Below are 23496 nucleotides of genomic sequence, written 5' to 3'. Positions count from 1 at the left end.
GCCATTTCTGGAAATCTGTGGCTCTGAATTTCTCATAGATCCTAGACTCTTTAACATTTGGGCAAAGCATTTAATAATTTTGCCTCACTTTCCAGCCCTAGAATCAAACTGCAGTCCTGGAAAAAAAAATCTGTTGATATTTATTAACTATTTAACAATATTATTGTCCTGTTTCAGAAGTTTATTAGCATTTAAACCACTGTGCTCAAAATATCTTTACACCTAGCGATCATTAAAGCATAATGAACTGAGTGTCAGGGGACCTCTTAGTGATATTGGCATTGAAGAATAATATCCTCTGTAAGAGCTGAAAGGCTCTGCCCTTTGCTGACATTAGCCATCATGAAAACTCCAGGTCAGTCCTTGTGTGTAGGACTGCTTCTTACAATCAGGTTGTAGGTGCTAAATCATTTTTTAAGGACTGCATGTGTGGCCTATCCACATTTTAATAATGACAAGATCACAAGGAACTCGATAAGTACAACTATAGAAGACCATTTACTTTTGTTTTGCCTACTTACACCCTAGGTATTTAGAATGTCATATATATTACACACACACACACACACACACACACACAAAATACATATGTGCACACACACAGGTCGTATCAAACGCAAAATGAACAAAAAGAAAGAACGTCATTCCAATACTTTTTATTTGAGTGTGAAACCATTCATATCTTGCACAACTGTACAGATAAAACTATTTCCATTTTAGCTGTAGACATGATTATCACACTGAGTGGTGTGATCAAAGATTTTATTTACAGAACAATTGCTAAAACATCCGGTGTCATATTTCCACTTATTTCTTACCCATAGGGTAATAGGTCCACCATAATTTCTTGGTGTTTTTTATAATACAGAAAGAAAACCTATGTTAATCTCTAACAAACCTCACAAATTGCTACAAATCTGACAGAAAAATGCCTACGAAAAAATTTTCCAAAAGTACAATACATTTTTTTTATTTCCACACATACACAGTATAGTATAGGCTCAAAGGCACAGCTTTGAATTTTTTCTATCAAAGTGTCGGAAATTATTATAGTCTTATGAAGGAACCATGAAAGTCGTCTTCACACTTGGTGCTTGGTAAGTTAAAAGTTTGGTCCATTCAGGTTCACAAAGTTAATACAGCAGAGCTGAGTGTGATACTGAATGCCATAAGTCCGCATTCTCACAGAACTTTAGAAAATGCTCTTCTGCCTTTTGCTGACACTAGCCATTGTGCAAACTTAAGACAAATACTTGAATGTAGAAGAACCGGTCTTCTACAAACCTCGATCTACTTAAGGCATACGGAACAGGCCTCTTCCTTCCCTCTCAACAGTGCTTATGTTCCAAGACCAGGCAGGAATGGTGACAGCGTGAGTGTAACAGGGACTCTAGGGTTTCTGGACACCTCCATTTAGCCCTGGTGCTCCAGGAAGCAGTGCTGACACCACCAGCAAGTTGGGATGTTTAAGACACTTCTGAGGGCTGTTCATTGTACAGTAAGATGACAGCCGGATAGAAAGGTGAATGCTCTTGGTCAATTATGTGCCCATCCAAGAGCGCCAACCAGATTCTGTCTCTAGTATCCATCCTTCAAGACTAAAGAGTTTTTGTCAACAGGAAAATAAGTGGTTTACTGGGAGTGGTTGCGAAGACATGGAACAGAGGGAAATGTCACGGGTCTGTCGGCCTGCCTGAGATAGTGCTCTGTACAAACAGTCAAGTCTGGCTTGGATACAGGAACCCAATCTCACTGACTCTTAGTGAGCCCCTTTTCAGAACTAAAGTTTATTCATCCCGCACTGAATCCCAGCCTCATGTTCATTAGGAAAGTGGATGCCTAGGAATAGTCCAGGAGTTACAATGTAGAGAGATAAAGTCTTCTGGGGGTGGGTGGGTGATGGGTTTATTATTATTATTATTAATTATTATTAATATTAAATACGGATTCCTATGAAAGCAGTCACTTAGCCCATCCTGTGGAGGCCTCTCCGTTGATGTAAGCAAAGCCAGGAAAGTGTTGCATGTGCTCGTACTCAGAATTCCTGCGCGTGGTCAGGGGTGTGTACATGTCACTAGAGTTTCCATACCTCGTGGAATGCACAGACGGGCTTGTGTAGCACGTGTTGGCTGTGGGCACCTCTGGCCATCGGGGGGTGACTGGGGTAGGATGCAGTCTGGGAGTACTGCTCATCAGACAAGGTTCCATCCGGGAAGTGGGGCTATTAAAAGGGTACTTGTTGAGGGGAAAGAAATTCCACAAAGTTAAAATTAGCTTGAAGTTGCATGTACACAGTATCAGTCACGTTCACAGTTTACGTTAAATTCTTAAGACTCTGTTAATGAAAGTTTGTGGGAAGTCATCAGTGAGATTCTGCAAGACTGACTCTTGGTCTAGGAAGCAACCGGCAGGAGAAGAGCAAAACATTTCATAGCCAGAGCTGGGCTGATATTCATTCAACCAGTCATACAGGCTTTGTGCTCTTCATCTGCAATGTTTGGGGAAGTCAAACCCCAAAGAAGGAATAACCCCACTGGGAATACAGGAGAGAGAGAGAAAGAGTGAGTGTGTGTGTACCTGAGTCACAGTATGTCCAAATAGACATGGATGGATGGATGGGTTTGAGCTGTATCATTTTATCATTTATGGAGTTGTGATAGGTCCCACTCCATCAACCCAAGAGAACAATACTGCCAAGAAAAACACAACGACCTCATTAAAAATAGCATTTTGCAATTGAATCCACTTATGAACTGCAGCCTAAAAGCAGGTTTTTGAAGAGGAATCAAGTCAACAGTGTCAAAGGTTAGTATTAGTGCCTATCATTTAGAGAACATCTCTTTTGGGTTCACATTCACTGAAGTCCTAGAAGATAGGATGGCGAGTTATTGGCCTTGGTATGAACCTGGAAGGAGTCAAGATAAGCCCCTTGGGAGGGGAGGAAGGTGCTTTTGTGCAGGTCAGGGAAAAGGGTGTTAATAGCTACCAGAAGAAGGCAAAACAACAACAACAACAACAACAACAACACACATTTCTAGAAAGAATCAGAAATAAGAGAAGTGCCCCAAAGTGCTGCTTCGTTTACATTCTATTCAGTTTCCAAGACAGCTATGCAAACGAGCTGCTTTTAGTAGATCAGAGGGGAAGAAGGGGAGGAGTCCTGGGCTCCCTTTGCTAGAGCTCTCCGTTTGCAGGCTGGTCAACACAAAGATTTCCTTGCTGTGCTAAGGGCCACGCCAACATGAACAGGAGCCAGTCAGCCAGGATGGCAAGGGCAGCGAGTAGGGAGAGAGTCTGCCTGCGAATGTGCGAAGTCTTCTGTTCTCCCATCTGTCTTCCCTGACAGTTGGAGAGTGGAGCCCCGAGGGATTAGGTGGGAGGCTGCCTCAGTGTGAGGGAGACAGACAGACTGAAGCCTAGACAAGCCAGGAGAGGGGGTTATGACAGCAATGGCTGCTCTCTGTTGCCGAGGGGGCCAAGTGAACTGTTCTCCGCCTTTTGAGTGGGAGTCTGAGGGGCAGTGGGGGAAGGCTGTTAGGCCCAAAGCAGGCAAAGAGAACCAGCTATTTACAGGTGAAGAAGGAGGTCTGGTAGTGAGGGCTTGGTCTTCCACAGGACAGACAGCTTGCCTTACACAGTCAGAAGAACAGGTAGGAAAAGAGTGAGAAGGGCAGAGGTGGTATCTGGAGCTCAGGGCAGAGGAGGCACCCAGGGCTGTTGCCAAGGAGACCACGGGGAGCCTCCGGAGGCTTTCATACTCCCCAAAGCAGCTGTGTGTGTGTGTGTGTGTGTGTGCGTGTGTGTGTGTGTGTGTGTGGCAGCCCCTCTGAACCCCAAAGAGACCATGGTAAGACTGGGTCCTGACCAAGATAATGAGCCCCCAGGTACTAAACAGGTAATATTAAAGCATATTATTACAAAATGGTCTTTAATTTTTCCCAAAAGTTTGCTCCCCGCTCCCAGTAGCCTCTCTAGTAAACTCCTCGGATACATGTCCCCTCCCTAGCACGGAGACCTACTTTCTGGCCCTCAGGCATGCCAGGCTGGTTCCCATCTCAAGGTATTTTGTCCCACCTGTTCCCTCCGCCTGGAGCACGTCTCTCCCACCCCTCCCTCCAAGCCCCTTCCCTGCTTGCCCTTTCATCATTCTTCAGGTCTCAGCTCAAATGTCACCAACTCAAAGAGACTTTTCTGGACATCTTGTCTCTCCAAGCTAGTGCCCCACCTTCACCTCTCAGGGCAGGATCTTAGCATCCTGCTTGTCAGGTATCTCTTCCCACTGGCTTGTATTCTTAAGCTCCTGGTGGCGTGGTGTCATCTTCCACAGCGTGTTCCCAACATCTGGAATGATGCCTGGTACCTAGCAGGTGCCACATTACTATCCGGCAAATGAACCCTAGGTTGTTACAGCTAGAAATAACCTCAGGGCTCCTGTACTCCAACCCCACGTTGCACTGATGAGACAGCTAGGATCCAGCTAGGATGAGGTGCGGAGCCCATGGTGAGCTAGTGGATGAGCTGGCAGGGGAGCCCGGGCCTGGGCTAGCTCTTTCCCCCCACGTCAGTCTGGCCCAAACAAGGCAGGAGCCACCACACAACTGAAGTCCAGAGAATTCAGAGAGGAAGACTCCCCTTTGGAACACAGCACATTAAACTTGAATCTCTCTGTCACTCTGCCTTTCAGTACCTTCCTCCCACTGCAGACCACAGGGTCTGGTAACCCCAACCAGGCCTCAGCCTGATGCTCCTGAGAGGCGCCTCGCTTGCCTGGCCTGTGTAGGGACTGTATCATGCAGCCTCCTCCCCATAGAACCCAAGAGAGGGTGGCTTTTGTGCCAAGTCAAGGCCCCTCAATGCAGCTGTGCCCAGGGGTTGTGTCACAGGCTCAAAAGAGTAATTGCCTGGAAATGAGACGGGCTCAAAATATCTCCAGCGTGACAATAAAATTCTGTTACCACAGGATCCGGCCTGGAAAATTCTGTCCCGTTAGGTCAGCTAATTGCAAATGAGTCAGTGCCTCGTCTTCCCCTTGGTGAAGAGACCATTGAAAGCTGAGAGGCTGGAGTGCCGGCTGTCTGGCCCGGCCATTAAAGCCACCAGTGAAGTTGCTCTTCAGTCCAATGGGAGTGCCCGCCTCACCGCTCACACTTCACATCCGGGTTCATGGGGCTCATCCAGATGCTGGGCACAAACCCTGGGGTCCCCAGAGCTCTGTCCAGGATAAAAGTGCTTTTTGTTGAAGGCCCTTACTTGAAGTTACCCTTTTCTAGGTCAGATCAAGGGCTGTTGATACTGATGTGAAAATGGAGGTAAGTCCCCAGTCCCCACCCTGTGGGAGGTGTGTGAGGGGTGTCTGTGGGCATGTGTGGGTGTGTGTGTGCACAAATGGGCAAAGATTCCCTCAAGGGACCAGGGTGTGAGTCCATCTCTGCTGAGACTGACCCTGAGCCTCTTTGGAACCATATTAGGAAATGCTATTTTGAGAAGTGACTTCTCACACCAAGCGCTGACTTTCCTGCACGTGGAGAGAGAAGAATGAGCCCTTTATCCCTGACCTTCACCAAACGGGCCTCTACTGGAGAATGGGTGAAAGGTGGCCCCCTGTTTTCCCATGAAAGGCGGCTCTCACTGCCCAAAGTCCTGCCAACAGGCATCCCCCACCCAGGACACAACTCCCCCAAATCTGTGCTGGACAGTCCGCGTCTGCTGAGCCTTTTGGGTCACGATTAAGTGAGTACATGTGAAACATTTAGAGCTTCCACACAGTGTGTCCGTGTGCTCAGTCACTTCGGTCATGTCCGACTCTTTGCAACTCCATGGACTGTAGCCCGCTAGACTCCTCTGTCCATGGGATTCTCCAGGCAAGAATACTGGAGTGGGTTGCCATGCCCTCCTCCAGGGGATCTTCCCGACCCAGGGATCGAGCCCATATTGCATGTCACCTGCACTGGCAGGTGGGTTCTTCACCACTAGTGCCACCTGAGAAGCCCCAGAGCTTCCACACAATAAGTTTTCAAAACATAGTTGCAATTATGAATATTATTCTTCCTCGAGTCATAGGTTCGTGGTCCACTAATGATAGGAAGAGCCTTAAGTGATTGACCATCTGATCCCACCTCTCATTTTACAGATGAGGGAACTGAGGTCAGGAGAGGGATAAATGATCTTCTTGTGGTCACACACAACTTACTGCCAGAGTAAGGATCCATTCATCCCTTCATTCACTGACCATTGTATACTGAGGTCCAACCAAGAGCCAGGTCTGTTTTGGGTCCTGGGAATATAATGGTCAGAAGGGGAAGGACCTAGACCCCCTCGCCTTCACAGGGCTAGTATAGTGAGGAAGACAGATATTAATTCTACAATTACAAAAAATAATAATAACTGTGGTGTTACAAAGAATAATCATAATAATATACACAGATAGTGTTAACTATGAGCCAGCCCCTGTCCTAACCTTTGTTAAATCACTCAACCCTCACAACAACCCTATGAAATAAGTACTAGAATTATCCCCATTTTTCAGATGAGGAGATTGAGGCACCGAGTTAATCAGAGGCCAAGCTGAGATTTGAACTCAGGAAGCCTGGCCCTATAGTCAGAGAAAGTCTGTTTTTCTATTTTTACTCACCTTTGGCCGAGGATGCTACCCCAAAGTGGAGCATGCTAAGCAAACTTTGAAGCAATCACTGTGCCTCTGAGATCAAGGACCCACTGGACGTGGTCCACTGGAGACACTGTGAGAGCTGTGTGACCAGCTGGTAAGGCTGGGTCTTGGCTATACAGCTGAGAAATGAGCAACACTTTCTGGTTCACTGTAAGTGTCTTTCCAGCCAGTTTGCTTATGGTTGGTCTAACAGCTTTTGAGCTCAAGAACCCAGTTCACATTCACGGCTGCGGACAGGTAGAGGTTCCATGTTTGTTTTCTTTCTGGTTGGCCATGAGGATGGGGCGCCTGGGAAGGGGCCGTTGATACTGTCCCTTGTTCACTGATGATGTGGGACACGTGCAGCATAGCAGCAAGAAGGGTGTTTTTCTGGAATAATTCAAACCTTTCCCTGTGCAGCCTCATCCATCTGGACTCACTAACTGAGGAATTATGAGCATTCAAGCAGGAGTGTGGAGGTTTACCTTTGTAGTACTCATGAAGAAAGCATGTCTTGTACAAATGAATAGTAGAAACAAGGGCACACGGTACCATAGTTCAAAAAACAAATGACTTCACATTATTTTGAGTATATAAATGCTGGGATATCTATAATTACTGGACTTCACAAAGATGTTGTATTAGTTCTTTAAGACTAAAATGGTAGGCATTTATTTGCAGAAAGTAGTGTCTTGTGTTAATGACCAATTGCATTCTTTAACCATATTTTATCATTATGATTTTTCTTCACCTCAGACTAATCTTTTCCTGGCTGAGTCTGCTATAATGAAGTGTGATATTTGGTATTCAGGATTGGAATGGCTTGACTTCTGCTCTGGGAAGCTAAAACTAATTAGGCCTACAGTAGATTTCCCCCTGTGTGTTCAACCTTAAACCGCAGTACCAGGAAAGGAAAGAAATACAGTATCTTGGTGTGTGTTTTTTCCTCTTTGGGAACCTGAAGCTTATTGAGAATAGCTTCAGTAACCTCTTGAATTTACCTCCTGTCCTCTAAAACACACACCCTGTAAGTGTTCAGTGCCACAGGCTTGGGGTTGAGATTTGGAGAATTTGCCTTTGAATCTGCTTGGTCACTTACTAGATGCATGACCTTGGGCAAATTGCCTTCTGAGTTTTTCCTCATCTTTAAAAAGTGGGGAAAATGCCTTCTTTGGAAGGTTGCTCTGAGATTTGAGTGAGCCTATGTATTTCAGAGTGCCTCAACGTGCATCAGTGTGAATGGAAAAAGAGGAAGGATTTAGAAAGTACTAGATAGTACCTTCCCCGGAAGAAACCCTGACCTCATCCATCAACCTGGGCAGAGATGTAGTGTAACTAAATGTCTCCCCACCCCACTTTACAAATGGAGACGGAGGCATTAACCATAAAGTGCAGAGTGTGAGTATGTGGTGGGGGTCAGAGGTTGTGAAAGGACCTGAGAGTCACAGAGCATGGTGGTGAAGGGGCTGCAGGACCCTGTGGCCTCCCACAGCCAGTCTGGGTTCAGCGGCTCCTCCATGGGCATTCGTTTAGTCCCCAGCTCTCCAGTTAGGATGAGTGATTACATGATGGTGCTCCAGCTGGGGACCATTGTGGTTTCCAGAGGGGATGCTACAGCCTGTCTTGGACCACTGTGGGCTGCGTGGGCATTTAGGAGCCCGTGGCTTCTTTTTATGGCAAAAGGCTTTAAAAATTTAATACCCAGAAAAACCAGCTCCAGAAGTTTCAGGAAAGAGATGAGGGGGTGAAGAAAGAGGGAAGAATGCTGGGAGCTGTGGCTTGGGATCTCCGCTTGGTCTCGCCAGGGTCTCCTACTGGAGTGGAAGCTCTCTCAAAGCAGGCTTGCCTCCATCTCCTTCTCCCTTTATTCTCACAGGCTAGGGCAATGCTTGCCACATAGTAGGTACTCAACGGTCATGGGGGAATGAATGAATGGTTGGATGGATAGGCTGCTTATACTGTGAAAGTGTGACCCAGTCTATGGCGGCAGCTCTTAGTCATTTAGGGGATCACCATGGAGAGCACAGACCCTGGTCCCAAGAGAAGCAGGACCTAGGGAGCAGGTGTCTCCATGTGACACAGATGGAGACCTATAATAATGCCCCAGGTGATGGTTTAGAGGAATCAACTCCTTGGCTTGTCTAGGGATTATCCTACGGTTCCCCTGGGACTGCGGATAGACATCAAAACAGATGCCTGTTTGCCCCAAGTGCCCATCCATTGTGGATACACTCTGCTCAGCGCTCTCCCTCGGAGGCAAGTCTGTGCTGACAGCTGATGTAATTGCAGCCTCCACTTAGCTCACATCCTGCCACCTCTGTTCTAAGACTCCTGCATGTGCTTCCTTGGCAGCCTCCCTGCTCTGCCGGTCCCCTCTCTACTTCCTGGTCTCACCAGTGCTACAGAAGCTGTTTCCTAGGCTGAACTCTCATCATGTCTCCCAGACCTACTGCGGCTCCCTCCCTGCTTGCCTCACACCACAGTTGTCTCTGCTGACCCACCTCCTATTCACTCCTCTGTTAAATTAAGCAGCGAGTGCTCTCTCTGAATGGTGACAGAGGCTAGGGCTTAGGAGCCTGTACAGCTGGGGTCACTCTGCCCGGGGTTAAGTCCTTGACCAAGTTACCCTCACTTCCTTTCTGCAAGGGTTACCATGGGGATGTGGAAGGTGCTTGGTACTGTGCTTGGCACAGGACAATGTTTAGTAACAGTTAGCTTTTCTTTTTGATGAGTGCAGTGACCTGAGGATCCTAGACTTAATTTCTGCCTTCAGGAAATTTTGAGGTCTCTTGCAGGTATCAGGAAAGTCAGTGATGAGAAGTGTACCAATAGTGGAAAGCCCAATGCACCATTTGAGTACAGAGGAGTGGCACCTAATATGGTTCTGGAAGAAGGACAAGGACAGTGTCAGCAAATGGGATGCTTGTCCTGAACAATAAGCAGAAGAGTGCTGCTTATTGAGAAAGAGAGTCCCAGCCCGAGACAACAGCATCTGCAAAGACCTGAGGGAGCTACACATGAACTGGCATGGAGGGACAAAGGTGGGGTGTGGCTGGTAGGCCAGAAAGGCAGGCAGAGCCCAGATGGTCATGAGTCTTGTGCTAAGGAATTGAACTTGACCCTCAAAGTGATAATATGCAAAAGAGGAAGAGTGTTGTGGCCAGGCTTCTGATTTGTTTTGTTTTACCCAAAAGATTCTCTCAGCTGCAGTACTGAGGATGGACCAAGGATGGGACAAGTTACTGACACAGAGACAGACAGACGGGAACGCTTTGGTCATCGTCTAAGTTAGATAAAGACCTGATCTGAGGCAAGGACGGTGAGGGTCCAGAGACACCAAGCATGCAGAACTGGATGGAACTGGCAACACTTGTGTTTAGGGCCAGTAGACAGCAAAGCGTCTGAGGCATGGAGAGTGCCTAACACTGGTGTAACAGTGGCAGCCACCATTCCCATTCACCAAGGCCACAGAGGATTAGTGTGGCTTGTGAGACAGTGAAGACCCAAAGGCCTGAGAATGATGTGTTAGGGGTCCATTTCAGGAAGACTCTTCTACTAAGAGTCTGTGGTTGGGCTGCTGGACAGAAAAGGAACACACGTGAAACTGAGAGACCAGTTAGGATGATGCTGAGATGACCATCCTGACAGCACCTGATGAAGGTCTGACTGCACCAGGAAGGGGCGATGGGAGAGGAGACAAAAGATCCAGTCTGAAGGTGGCCGCCCGAAAAAAGGGTAACAGACCTCACTGCTGACTGGCTCCCAGGAGAGAGGTCAAAGGGAGGACAGAACTAGAGGCACATGGTCGGTACCCACGTAGGTGAAAGCAAGTTGGGATGACGCTGACTGAGCACCCACTGTGGGCAGCCACGGGAGGGACAAAGTGGCACGGAGGAAAAGACCAGCCTTCCCTTGGAGGCACAGAGGTTGCACACACAGTATGCAGAAGGTGCCTATTGTGTTGACTAGACCTGGCATCAAGCTCACCAAGGCCTGGGCAGGCAAGCAGGACCACCGACTCACCTGCGCAGAGCTCCTGTGGTACGGGGAGTAGTGGAGCGGTCCTGAGATGGCTGTGTCATGCGGGAGAGCTGGGTACTGGCTCTGCATTGGGGGAGGATGCTGGTTGCCATAGCTCCCATAGTTATAGCTTCCCGTGTATCTAAAACGCAGGAGGCGCATGGAATATTGTGAGTAATGGCAGGGAGAACAAAGCAGTTTGACACCTTTAAAAATCAACCTCATCTACTCCTTCTTTTCTTTCTTTTTGTTTTACATTTTTCTTTTTCTTCTTGTTTCCTACCGTCTCCACTCTGGCTTTGTTGTGACAGCGTCAAACTCCCAGGTGGGTCTTCCTTCTCGCCTCGGCATACCTCCCTCACCACCCAGTGAGTGCTCAGGGAATTAAAAACAGCCCTGAGCAAAACATCATTAGTGATGGAGACCTTGTCTCCTGTTGTGGTAAAAAAGCCCCACATTATAGCCTGAAGTCAAATAGGAAAAAAAGAAGAAATTACTTTGGGACTTATGTTTTTGTTTTGCTCAGTCCTCTGCTTCTCCATCTTGGGGAAGGATGCAGTGTGTTTCTCTGAGCTCTCTCCTGGGGAAAACAACATGGCCAACCAGGCATCAGCCTCCGGTTCTAAGCCTGGCTCCACCAGCTCCCAGCTGTGGGGCCCTGGGCTACCTGCATCCTTGTTTCTCACATCTGTAAAAAATGCTGCACCTCGCTACTCTGAGAGTCGTATATGTGAAGACACTTTATAAACATAGGATACTGCTTTGAAAACACAGAACACTGTTACCACTATTCTTAATAACATCTTTACATCAAAGATGCTGGTATATGACCACACGAGTGTCTGTGCTGTCATTTCTGCAGAATTGAAAGTTCTCTGAAACAATTCTAAGTCGATTTTGAATGTGTGGGGGAAATACTCTCAGGGGTCCCCTGAGAAAATAATGGCTGTCCCAGTGACTGGCAGGGGCACCTGAGCCTTTGGAATTAACTCCAAGTATGCCCACAGTCAGGCCTCAGTTACTGCGTGGAAGGGACCTGAGTGGTCCTCCTTCCTCCTTTCCTGTGTCCCCCACAGCTGGTCTGTTGGAACCTGGTTTGTGAGGCTCACTGTGCCCTCAGAGCCAAGTCTCACCTTCTCAAGAAGGAGGGCCCTTTATAACATCATCAGTGTTTCTCAGATCAGGGCACAGTAGACACTGGAGGAGGAAGGTCTTTTCATAAAGACAATGCAAAATGGCAAAAAGCTGCTATGATTCAGGTTACCCTTTTAAGGGGATTTGTAATTTATACATCACAGTAACACCACTACAGATTTAGGGGAAAATATGGGCAAAACAAATGATTTATTTATTCAGGGTCCAAATCACCACTGGAACCCGCTTGGAGTTGAACCCCATGAGTAAGCCCTGTCTTCCAGGGACCCCCAGCCTTGGGTGGGGAAGCCCCCCTGTGATTGAGACTTGGACCCACCATGAAGCTGTATGTTATGTGCCTATAAAGTAGCCACCCAGGAGAGCTGGTGAAAGGGACTTTTCCGTTTTCTTTCCTAAAGGAGGCAGACAGAATCTCAGTCAGCCTCACCCTTTGCAGCCATGTGGCCTGAGGAAGTGAACTTAGTCCAGCCTTAGTTTCTTCGTCTGTCCAAGTGGGTCACCTGCCCACCTCACCTGGTTGTTGAGGGGACTGCATGAGATAGTCATACAAGGTGTGGGCAGACCTCAACAAAGGGCAAGTCCTTCTTGTCCTCTGAGGAAACCACTGCTGAGTAAACTCTGTCCTTTCAAAGCAAAAGTAAAACAACATCCCAGGAAAGCCGCCTACCCGTGCTCCTCTCTGTGGGGATAAACTGGTATCCTGTGTGTGACCGAAGAGGAAGGCACGTGTGTGCTCCGCATACAGGGCAGCTGTTGAGAGTTTTCAGCGGGGGACCCTGCTGCTGTTGTCACCGTGTACGTTAGAGACCACGTGTACGACTGCATCGCTCCTGCAGAGATAAGCAAAGATGCATCATCACCAGCAGTTCTCACTCCCCCAGTTCTTCTCTGGCATGCTAGTGGTTTCCCACTGCTCTTTAGCTGAAAGCCAGAATCTTTACACATCCTATGTCTTGGTTCTTGCTGACCTCACCAGAAGCATCCCTCACTCCCTGCTTTTGTACCTCTGATCTAGCCACCATAGCTTTTTTTTTTTTTTTCATTTTTCCAGAGTACCACAATTCCTAGCACCACAAGGCCTTTGCACATGCCTTTGCACAGCCATTTCCACTGCCTGGAACCCTCAGTCTTCCCTAAGTACCCACTCATTCTTCATATTTCAATACAAAGAAGCTGTCTCCTAACCCCAGATCCCATTAAGTCAGGTCCCATACAGCATGATTGTGCCTACCACAATTTGTAACCTTATAGCCATTCATGAGTGTGATTGAATTAATGTATGAACCCCCTCCCCACCAGACTGTCAGCTACATGAGGGTAGGGGCCTTGCCTATATTGCCCACCACTGGGTCACCAGTGCTTAGTACAGAGACTGCTGGCCAAAGGGTTTTCAATGAAAATTTTAAAAGAAAAAGGAGAATCCTTGCATCCCTGGGATAAAGCCCACTTGGTCATGATGTATGATCTTTTTTAATATGTTGTTGGATTCTGTTTGCTAGAATTTTGTTGAAAAATTTTGCATCTATGATAATCAGTGATATTGGCCTGTAGTTTTCTTTTTTTGTGGCATCTTTGTCTGGTTTGGGTATTAGGGTGATAGTGGTCTCATAGAATGAGTTTGGCAGTTTACCTTCCTCTGCAATTTTCTAGAAGAGTTTGAGTAGAATAGGTGTTAGCTCTTCTCTAAATTTTTGGTAGAATTCACCTGTGAAGCCATCTGGTGCTGGGCTTTTGTTTGTTGGAAGATTTTTTATTACAGTTTTGATTTTCATACTTGTGATGGGTCTGTTAAGATTTTCTATTTCTTCCACATTAACAAATTGAAAGATAAAAACCATATGATTATCTCAATAGATGCAGAGAAAGACTTTGACAAAATTCAACATCCATTTGAGATAAAAATCGTCCGGAAAGCAGGCATAGAAGGAACATACCTCAACATAATAAAAGCCATATATGATAAACCCACAACAAACATTATCCTCAATGGTGAAAAATTGAAAGCATTTCCCCTAAAGTCAGGAACACGACATCTCACCACTACTTTTCAACATAGTTTTGGAAGTTTTAGCTATAGCAATCAGAGAAGAAAAAGAAATAAAAGGAATTCAGACTGGAAAAGAAAAAGTAAAACTCTCACTGTTTGCAGATGACATGATCCTCTACTTAGAAATCCCTAAAGACATCATACTTAGCAATAAATCTTCCTAAAGGAACAAAAGACCTCTATATAGAAAACTATAAAACACTGATGAAAGAAATCAAAGATGACACAAATAGATGGAGAAATATACCATATTCATGGATTGGAAGAATCAATATAGTGAAAATGAGTATAATACCCAAAGCAATATATAGATTCAGTGCAATCCCTATCAAGCTACCAATGATATTTTTCACAGAACTAGAGCAAATAATTTCACAATTTGTATGGAAATACAAAAAACCTTGAATAGCCAAAGCAATCTTGAGAAAGAAGAATGGAACTGGAGGAATCAACCTGCCTGACTTCAGACTATATTACAAAGCTACAGTCATCAAGACAGTATGGTACTGACACAAAGACTGAAATATAGATCAATGGAACAAAACAGAAAGCCCAGAGATGAATCCATGCACCTATGGACACCTTATCTTTGACAAAGGAGGCAAAAATATACAATGGAGAAAAGACAATCTCTTTAGCAAATGGTGCTGGGAAAACTGGTCAACCATCTGTAAAAGAATGAAACTAGAACACTTTTTAACACCATACACAAAAGTAAACTCAAAATGGATTAAAGATCTAAATGTAAGGCCAGAAACTATAAAACTCCTAGAGGAAAACATAGGCAAAACACTCTCTGACATAAATCACAGCAGGATCTTGTATGACCCGCCTCCCAGAGTAATGGAAATAAAAGCAAAAATAAACAAATGGAACCTAATTAAACTTAAAATCTTTTGTACAACAAAGGAGACTATAAGGTGAAAAGACAGCCTTCAGAATAGGAGAAAGTAATAGCAAATGAAACAACTGGCAAAGAATTAATCTAAAAAATATACAAGCAGCTCATGCAGCTAAATACCAGAAAAATAAATGACCCAATCAAAAAATGGGCCAAAGAATTAAACAGACATTTCTCCAAAGAAGGCATAACAGATGACTAACGAACACATGAAAAGATGCTCAACGTCATTCATTATCAGAGAAAGGCAAATCAAAACCACAGTGAGGTGCCATTTCATGCCAGCTATCAATAAGTCTACAAATAATAAATGCTGGAGAGGGTGCAGAGAAAAGGGAACCCTCTTACACTGTTGGTGGGAGTGCAAGCTGGTACAGCCACTATGGAGAACAGTGTGGAGATTCGTTGAAAAACTGGAAATAGAAATGCCATATGACCCAGCAATCCCGCTGCTGGGCATACACACTGAGGAAACCAGAATTGAAAGAGACGTGTACCCCAGTGTTTATCAAAGCACTGTTTACAATAGCTAGGACATGGAAGCAACCTAGATGTCCACCAGTAGACAAATGGATAAGAAAGCTGTGGTACATAAGCACAATGGACTATTACTCAGCCATTAAAAAGAATGCATTTGAATCAGTTCTAATGAGGTGGATGAAACTGGAGCCTATCATACAGAGTAAAGTAAGTCAGAAAGAAAAACACCAATACAGTATATTAACGCATATATATGGAATTTAGAAAGATGGTAATGATGGCCCTATATGCGAGACAGCAAAAGAGACACAGATGTAAAGAACAGACTTTTGGACTCTGTGGGAGAAGGTGGGGGTGGGATGATTTGAGAGAATAGCACTGAATAGATCACCAGTCTAAGTTTGATACATGAAACAGGGCACTCAAAGCCAGTGTACTGGGACAACCCTGAGGGATGAGGTTGGGGGGAATGGTTCAGGATGGGGGACACATGTATACCCATGGCTGATTCATGTCACTGTATGGCAAAAACCACTACAGTATTGTAAAGTAATTAGCCTTCAATTAAAATAAATTTTAAAAAAAAGAAGAAGAAGAAAAAAGAAAGAGAAAACAAGAAAAAAAGACCGAAGAATGGAGAGAGGACAAAGAAAGCTCGGGCCATGTAGCTCCAATGGGCTCTCCAAATAACTTCGCAACACTCAACTCAACAGGTGTTAAGGATCCAACAAATTGCTTTAAACAAACGTAAGGAGATTATTGGGCTCCACCTGCCCAGGTCTTTTTAAAGATTATTAGACAGTGACCTTAATGCTGACCTCGTCCATACATACTATTAATTCCATTAATTTGCTTTTTAATTGGATACCTTGAAAGTGCTAGGGATTGGGGAAAGAACCTGACAAAATTTAAAAACTTCAAGAGGCTTAGAAACTTTATGAGATGGTGAGAATAAAAAAGAGTAATTTAAGAAATCACTAATAGTGACAATAAATTCATCAACTTAATTTCTGATAAGTGTTAGAATGTTGATACAATAGAAATGATTAAACTGATTTTGAAAGGTTCTGGGAATAGGATTAGACACCTCCTTTTAGGCACATGGAAGACTAAAGAACTTGTTAAACGGAGGTCATTTTTAAGGCAAAATAAATCACTGCAGATGGGATTGTACTCATGAAATTAAAAGATGCTCACTCCTTGGAAGGAAAGTTATGACCAACCTAGACAGTATATTAAAAAACAGAGACATTACTTTGTCAACAAAGGTCCGTCTAGTCAAGGCTATGGTTTTTCTAGTCGTCATGTTTGGATGTGAGAGTTGGACTATAAAGAGGGCTGAGCACAGAGGAATTGATGCTTTTGAACTGTGGTGTTGGAGAAGACTCTTGAGAGTCCCTTGGACTGCAAGGAGATCCAAACAGTCCATCCTAAGGGAAATCTGTCCTGGGTGTTCATTGGAAGGACTGATGTTAAAGCTGAAACTCCAGTATTTTGGCCACCTGATACGAAGAGCTGACTCATTTGAAAAGACCCTGATGTTGGGAAAGAATAAAGGCAGGAGGAGAAAGGGATGACAGAAGATGAGATGGTTGGATGACATCACCGACTCAATGGACATGAGTTTGGGTAAACTCCAGGAGTTGGTGATGGACAGGGAGGCCTGGCGTGCTGCAGGGGTTGCAAAGAGTCGGACACAACTGAGCGACTGAACTGAACTGAAAAGAGAAAACTTTGGTCCTCCAATCTTGTACTTTCTGCAGCAGACCATTTTTATCTTGAAATTCTTCTGGGAAGATAAAGGAAAGGTTTTCATTTAAAAGTGGAATTCTACCATAATGTCTCTGGGTCCTAGTTCTGCCATGCACTGGTTGTCAGATCTTGAGCTAGCTTCTTAAAATTTATATGCCTTTATTTCATCATCTGTAAATTAGGAATAGATACACCTATCTTGTATGACTGTTATGAGGATTAACTCTGATAATATATGTCAAAGAGCCTGGCACGTGGTAGGCTTTTAATGTTATTCAAGCACTCTCAGGTATTCTTCTATCAGACATTTTTTTTGGCTGCTTCATGACATCTGTGGGATCTTAATTTCCTGATCTGGCCCCCTGCATTGGGAGCATGGTGTCTTAACTACTGGACCACCGGGGAAGTCTCATATCAGACTTTATTAAAGTAGACATTTCTTTATTTCCCATTTCAGATTCCAAAGAAGACAAGTTTCTTGGGTCAGATTCTGTCATTAGGGATGAAATGTTTGAATAGCAACAGTGACTTGAACTAACAGTGAGTAAACTTCTAAATTCATGTCTTTCTGCAAAATCACAAAATCCTTATCCACCAGTACAGCTAAAAGTACCCCTTCCTTGTTTAGACATCCATACCATATTTCCCCCGCAAAGATAATGACTTAGCAGGCTATATGCTAGCTGTCATTTATAATAAATGCAAGAAGACTGGAAGGAAAAAATAATAAATTGCCCGTGTCTCAGATGATTGGATTATGGGTGACTGCTCTCCTCTATATTTTGAACTTCATATAAAATTAAATAACTTATAATCTTAAGTCCCCTTTTTATTAAAAACAGGTTATTGCTGAGAACAGTTTTAATATTTTATCTTCTTTTGGTTTATCTGTATTTTCTTATAAAGAATGTATATTGCCTCTGTGAAAAGAAAAGCATTATTAAAATATATTAAGCAAATTTCACAATTAGAAACGGAATTGGAGGGGGTGAGAAGTTTGGGCAAACAATGAACCAGCCACAGCAAGCAAGTAATTAACCCTTCAAGCCCCTGGGCCCTCAGGAGAGCAGAGTGAGGTCAGTGGGTATTTAAAAGGGGCAACCAAGGAAGCCAAAGGATTTTCTCCCCCTACCCACCCTCAAGCAGTAGGAAGACACAGTGAGAATAGCCATCACCTGAGAGAATGCAGAAGTTACTTTTGTGTGAGTTGCTGGAGCACGGCAACTGCTCCTTATTCATCTCTGTATCCCCAACAGAGGGTCTGCCAAATAGTAGGTGTTCAGTAAATTTTTGTTCCATTGAATTTGTTGTTGAAGGAGTAAATGCTGCTAGAAATAGACGTTATCAAACAAAAAGCTAGTGGAACTCTTGGAAAAATGGGCTCCTGTGGTCTGGGAAACAAAACCCCTAAATGGCCATGTGCCAGCAAGCTAACAGATCCAGTCAGGCAGGCTTAAGCAGATTAACACCTACTGGCTTGGGTGAGAAACCCTCTCTGCCTAGGGAGCAGAAAAGAACACCCCTTGCATTCCCTTTCCTACCGGTGGGACCTCCAGTGAGAATTGCTGCTGCTGCTTCTTTAAGGAAACTAATAAAAGAAAATCTGTGCAGCTAACAGTTTGTGCCTCATTTCTAAGACAGCTCTAATGCTTTTTATTTGTTGGTAAAACAATAACAAACCTTCCCTGTTTGTCTAATTTCCGTATCTTTCTCTTCTCCCCTCCCCGGTCCACCACCTCTAATTAAGTCTGAGAATAGTGGTGAATGTCCTTGATCTTTGAGAATCCTCTAAAGATCTTATAGGATTTGAGAATGATAATATTGTAACTACTGGAGAGGAGTACTTTCCTTCCTTCCCATCCTCAATAAAATATTCTTCTTCCCTGAGTTTTTTATATATGTGTTTTTTTTTTCCTTGAAAGGGGTTGCTTTAAAAAGAAGGTGCCTTGGGACAGGGAGAATGGTTAGAATATAACAGGAAATCAATAATGAACTTGTTAAATGAATAAATGAATGAATGATCATCCATAGACATGATCATCATGAATGATCATCAACATAGACCAGGCCTCACGTTAGTTTCTTTTTATATATTGACTCATTGAATCATCACAACAACCTTTTGAAGTAAGCAGTATTACCACCTTTTTCAGGTGAGAAAGTTGAGGCCCAGAACTTGGGCAGGTGAGTAGCAGAGGGGGATCTGAACTCAACAGTAAGAATTGCTTCTCACACTTGCATGTGCATTTGGATCACTTGGAGATCTTGTTAAAATGCAAATCTGATTTGGTTGGGAGACTGGGAGTTGAGCCATGAATTCTGCATGTGTAACAAGCTTCTAAATGATGACAAGCTTCTAAGTGATCCCTTGGACTGCAAGGAGATCAAACCAGTCCATCCTAAAGGAAATCAGTCCTGAATAGTCATTGGAAGGACTGATGCTAATGCTAAAACTCCAATACTCTGGCCACCTGATGCGACGAACTGACTCACTGGAAAAGACCCTGATGCTGGGAAAGATTGAAAGCAGGAGGAGAAGGGGGGATGACAGAGGATGAGATGGTTGAATGGCATCGCTGACTCAATGGACATGAATTTGAGCAAGCTCGAGGAGTTGGTGATGGACAAGGAAGCCTGATGTGCTGCAGTCCATGGGGTTGCAAAGAGTCAGACATGACTGAGCAACTGAACTGAAATGATGACAATGCTCTTGGTTCACAGAGCACACTTTGAGCAGCAAGGCTCTAGGAAACACTGCCTCCTATCATGTGTTTTACATGTTTGGGGCCATTACAGATCACAAGCTGTGACTCCGGTACAGACTTATGAACATTTAAGCTGCTTCCTAGTCTATCTGGCCATACCCTCCCTTCAGGTCTTGGACTAAATCATATGAACCTTTTCCCCACAAGGATTCTATGAACCATCACAGATGTTGCTCAGGTTTGGGGCCAACCTAAGCCTTTCTTAGTACCCTCCTGAGAAATAAGCTCCTAGAAGTACATCTAGAGTCTAGAGCTGCTGCCCTATACAGTAGCCAGTACGAATTTAAATTCACTAAAATTAAATACAATTAAAAATTCAGTTCCTTCCTTGCGCTAACTGCATTCAGTTACTCAGTGGCCCCAAGTGACTGGTGTCTACTGTTTTGGACAGCTCAGGTTAAAAAAAAAAAAAAAAGTTCCCATCATCACAGAAAGTTCTATTTGGATAGGATTGCTTGAGAGGATTTGACACCAAAAAAACATTTCCCATAACATTCAAAACTGAGAAGAGAAAGATTTTACATCTGGCTCCATCCCCACTGGCTATCATCTATCCTAAAGGTAGCTGTGCTTAAGAAGAATATTTTCTAAGTTGAAAATTCATCTGTTTGAATTACACAGTACCAATAGTTCCATGGCCAAAAGGAGACTGACAAAACTGATCAGGGGCAGCAAGTGAATCAGCTCCCAGAGAGATAAGTTGGTTCATGACCTGGCCCCTGTGCATCTCTGCAGCTTCCTCTCCTGTACTCTCCCCCTCATTTATACCCATCAGTCAGTCCTCACTATGCCAGGCTCTTTTCTGCCTCAAACCCGTACACATGCTGTACTCCACTACTTAAAATGATCTTTTCTTCTCCCTAGTCTTTATGTGGCTAGCCCCTTGTGACACTTCAGGTCTCAGACAAATGTCACATCTTCAGAGAGGCCTCCTCTGACCACCCAACTAAGATGATGCCACCATGGCACTTATGACCATTTGAAATTATATAGTTACCTGATGCTTAACTTCCATATTGACTCTCTTACCCACTAGAACATAAGTATCATGAGGACAGCAACTGCACCTTTTTTTTTTTTCTTCACTTTTGTACCCTAGGACATGGCACAGATTAGACATGGAATTACTTGTGGCTGAATGAATGACCAAATGAATGAATGAACAAATCTAAAGATCCCAACATGAAGCCAAGACCTCGCTGGTGTGAAGTCAGGGGCAGATTAAACAATTTATTTTCAATGCCAGCGTCTATTTCCTAATCCTGTTCCTTTAGAGAAAAGGAAGCAACAGGGATGGAAGAGGAGGAATTCACTGGCAGGGACCATTCTGAGTTCTGTGAGTGAGTCATGCAGCTCTGTGGCAGGGCTGCGGTGACCACCAGCTCCCACTCACTTCGGCTTCCCTCAGAATAACTGAGCTTTTGTTATTTGGAAAGACTAGGGGCCAGTTATCTTTGTTACATCCTCAACGGATGCAGAGAAAACGCAGCTGGGAAGGCCAGATGTTCTACAGTTAGGGCTATTTATGAGGAATTTGCCTGTATTTCTTTAGGCATCCTAGCATCTCAGTGATTTAATTTGCTGGTTTTGTGTTGTAGAGAACCCATGATGGGAAGTTGAAAACATGAGTTTAATAGTTAACTTTTATTGTCATTGCTGAAAGAGGGCATACTTAAAATGACATCATAAACAAGCTCTTAGAATCCTCTGGTGGCCTGACCTGGAGAGAGTGGGATCTTAACATTTTGCTTTTAAAGACATTCAAGAATTGCAGCCCAGTGTCATGTTAAGTGGGCTACTCAGTTTGGAACCACCTGCCATGCTCCTCAGGAGGAGAAGCTCGTTTTTTAAAGTAAGCTAAGGTTTCTGAACCTTGCTGGGTCATGAAGGAGCTGGCATGCCACCAACATTGGGGGGGGGAGGATAAATGGGCTTGATTCTGCCTTGTAGAAATCTGTTAAAATGGAACCCTGTAAGCAGTCTCTCAAGGCATTCCCATAGACTCTGACATACCCAGTCAAAACTGGCCGTGCATCATGTGCAATTCGAGGTGCTTGATATGCCTTTCCTTTTCCCTCTGACTTTTAACAACAATGAATAAATACCATCTTAAAACATATTTAGGGCTTCGCTGGTGGTCTAGTGGTTGAGAATCCACCTGCCAGTGCAGGGGACACAGGTTCCATCTCTGGTCCAGCAGGTCCATCAAAGGACCATCTCTGGTCCACATGCCACGGAGCATCTAAGCCTGTGTGCCGGCACTACTCAGCCTGTGCTCTATAGAGTCCACGAGCCACAACAAGAGAAGCCACCACAATGAGAAGCCTGTGCACTGCAAAGAGAAGCAGTCCCTGCTTGCCACAACTAGAGAAAGCCAGGGCACAGCAATGAAAATGAGTACAGCCAGAAATACATATATAAATAAATCTTTTTAAAAAACATATTTAGAAATCCATATAGGGATGGACAGAGCACTATATACAGATATAGGTGGGATGTGGTTTTCCTAGTGAATCATAGCTCCATTCTCACCCTACTTTGTACGCCTTGTATCAAAGGATCCCCAAAGGTTGTGTGCAATGAATTAATGTTCTCTTTGTGCTTACCAAGCAGACATAATACTGTTCTCTTTTTCACAGCTGAAAAAATGAGGAAATGTCCATCAACAGTGAGATGCTGGTTTGTGGAAGACCTGCAAACACCTGATTGGCTCTAATACTCAAGGAGCTGAACTTGATAATATGTACATCATCTGAGCAATGATATTCAGAGTGCTGGAAGCCCAACAGAGTCACTGAATCACACAAAATTTCATTTAAGATGTTAATAAGCTGTTCCAGCCAAGAGTTGTTTTGTTTAATTTTTTCTACTTCTTTACTTCTTGCTTCCTGGTTTGGGTCCTTTTAAAAACAAAATGGTTTTGCTTTTTCTAAAATTTTTAACCATTTTTTGGAAAGTAATATATAAATCAAGCAATCATTTAAAGATAGAAATAAAAATTAACTGAGCATGAAAACCATATGCTGAGTTAAAAAAACATGACAGATGCATTTTAAAAGATTTCCAATAATTGCTTTCCAATGTACAATATTGTTCAAAAAACACACAAATTCCCAAATTTAAGCCTACTGTAATAGATTTCCTGATATTCAGGTGTATACCATGGATAACTCGTGCTTTATATCATAGTATCTATAAAACCATACATGCTGTTAGGAAATTATGCTTGTGGTTCTTCCAAGACCATGAGCCACAATGCATGCCAAGGCCCAGTCCAATTTAGCAATGGAGTATTTCAAAAGTGGTACTTGAGAAAAATATTACAGATAGTTTTATACAGGATGACATTTTTAATGCCCCCTGGAGATATCTGAGAACAAAGCTGGAATGTGCCAAAATCTTCAAAGGTTACAGTCATCTGAGGAGAACCTGTTTCACATTTGTATTTCTAAGAAGCTACTTTTACGACGCCTGAACACATTGCACAGAAATCTCTCAACACGTTTATGATATTCCTGTGCCTTTGACTATCACACCTGCCATACCTCGAGGCCTCCACATTAGTACAAAGAAAGTCAGCGGCAGACTTGCGAGCTGGCTGAGAAAGATGATGAGACCCTAGAAGTCTTTCCTTCACACTCCTCCTTCCCCTTACTGCCTTGGAGTCTTCTTGTTTGATCTGTTGCTAGGTTGGCCAAAAGATTCCACTCAAATTATTTCTGCTTCATAA

The 23496-nt window shown here is 44.0% G+C and overlaps 1 protein-coding gene and 1 long non-coding RNA gene across 3 annotated transcripts in view; one reads left to right on the top strand and one right to left on the bottom strand.

Annotated features, from left to right (window-relative positions):
• Positions 1–22986, top strand: part of LOC138437629 (uncharacterized) — a 34713-nt gene extending 11727 nt beyond the window's left edge. The window contains exons 2-3 of the long non-coding RNA XR_011256046.1: positions 17459–17541; positions 22406–22986. This is a non-coding gene — a long non-coding RNA (uncharacterized lncRNA). The remainder of the gene's footprint in view (positions 1–17458; positions 17542–22405) is intronic.
• RFX4 (regulatory factor X4) overlaps positions 1963–23496 on the bottom strand; it is a 152799-nt gene continuing 131265 nt past the window's right edge. For both annotated transcript variants that reach the window (XM_069585249.1, XM_069585250.1), the window contains 3 exons: positions 12489–12651; positions 10670–10808; positions 1963–2235 (listed from right to left, as the gene is read on the bottom strand). In XM_069585249.1, the coding sequence (XP_069441350.1) occupies positions 1963–2235; positions 10670–10808; positions 12489–12651 (575 nt within the window). The remainder of the gene's footprint in view (positions 2236–10669; positions 10809–12488; positions 12652–23496) is intronic.

The sequence above is a fragment of the Ovis canadensis genome, chromosome 3 (assembly GCF_042477335.2).
Source record: "Ovis canadensis isolate MfBH-ARS-UI-01 breed Bighorn chromosome 3, ARS-UI_OviCan_v2, whole genome shotgun sequence".
Taxonomy (NCBI): Eukaryota; Metazoa; Chordata; class Mammalia; order Artiodactyla; family Bovidae; genus Ovis; species Ovis canadensis.
The sequence above is the reverse complement of the archived record's forward strand: the minus strand, read 5'-3'. Positions and strand labels throughout refer to the sequence as shown.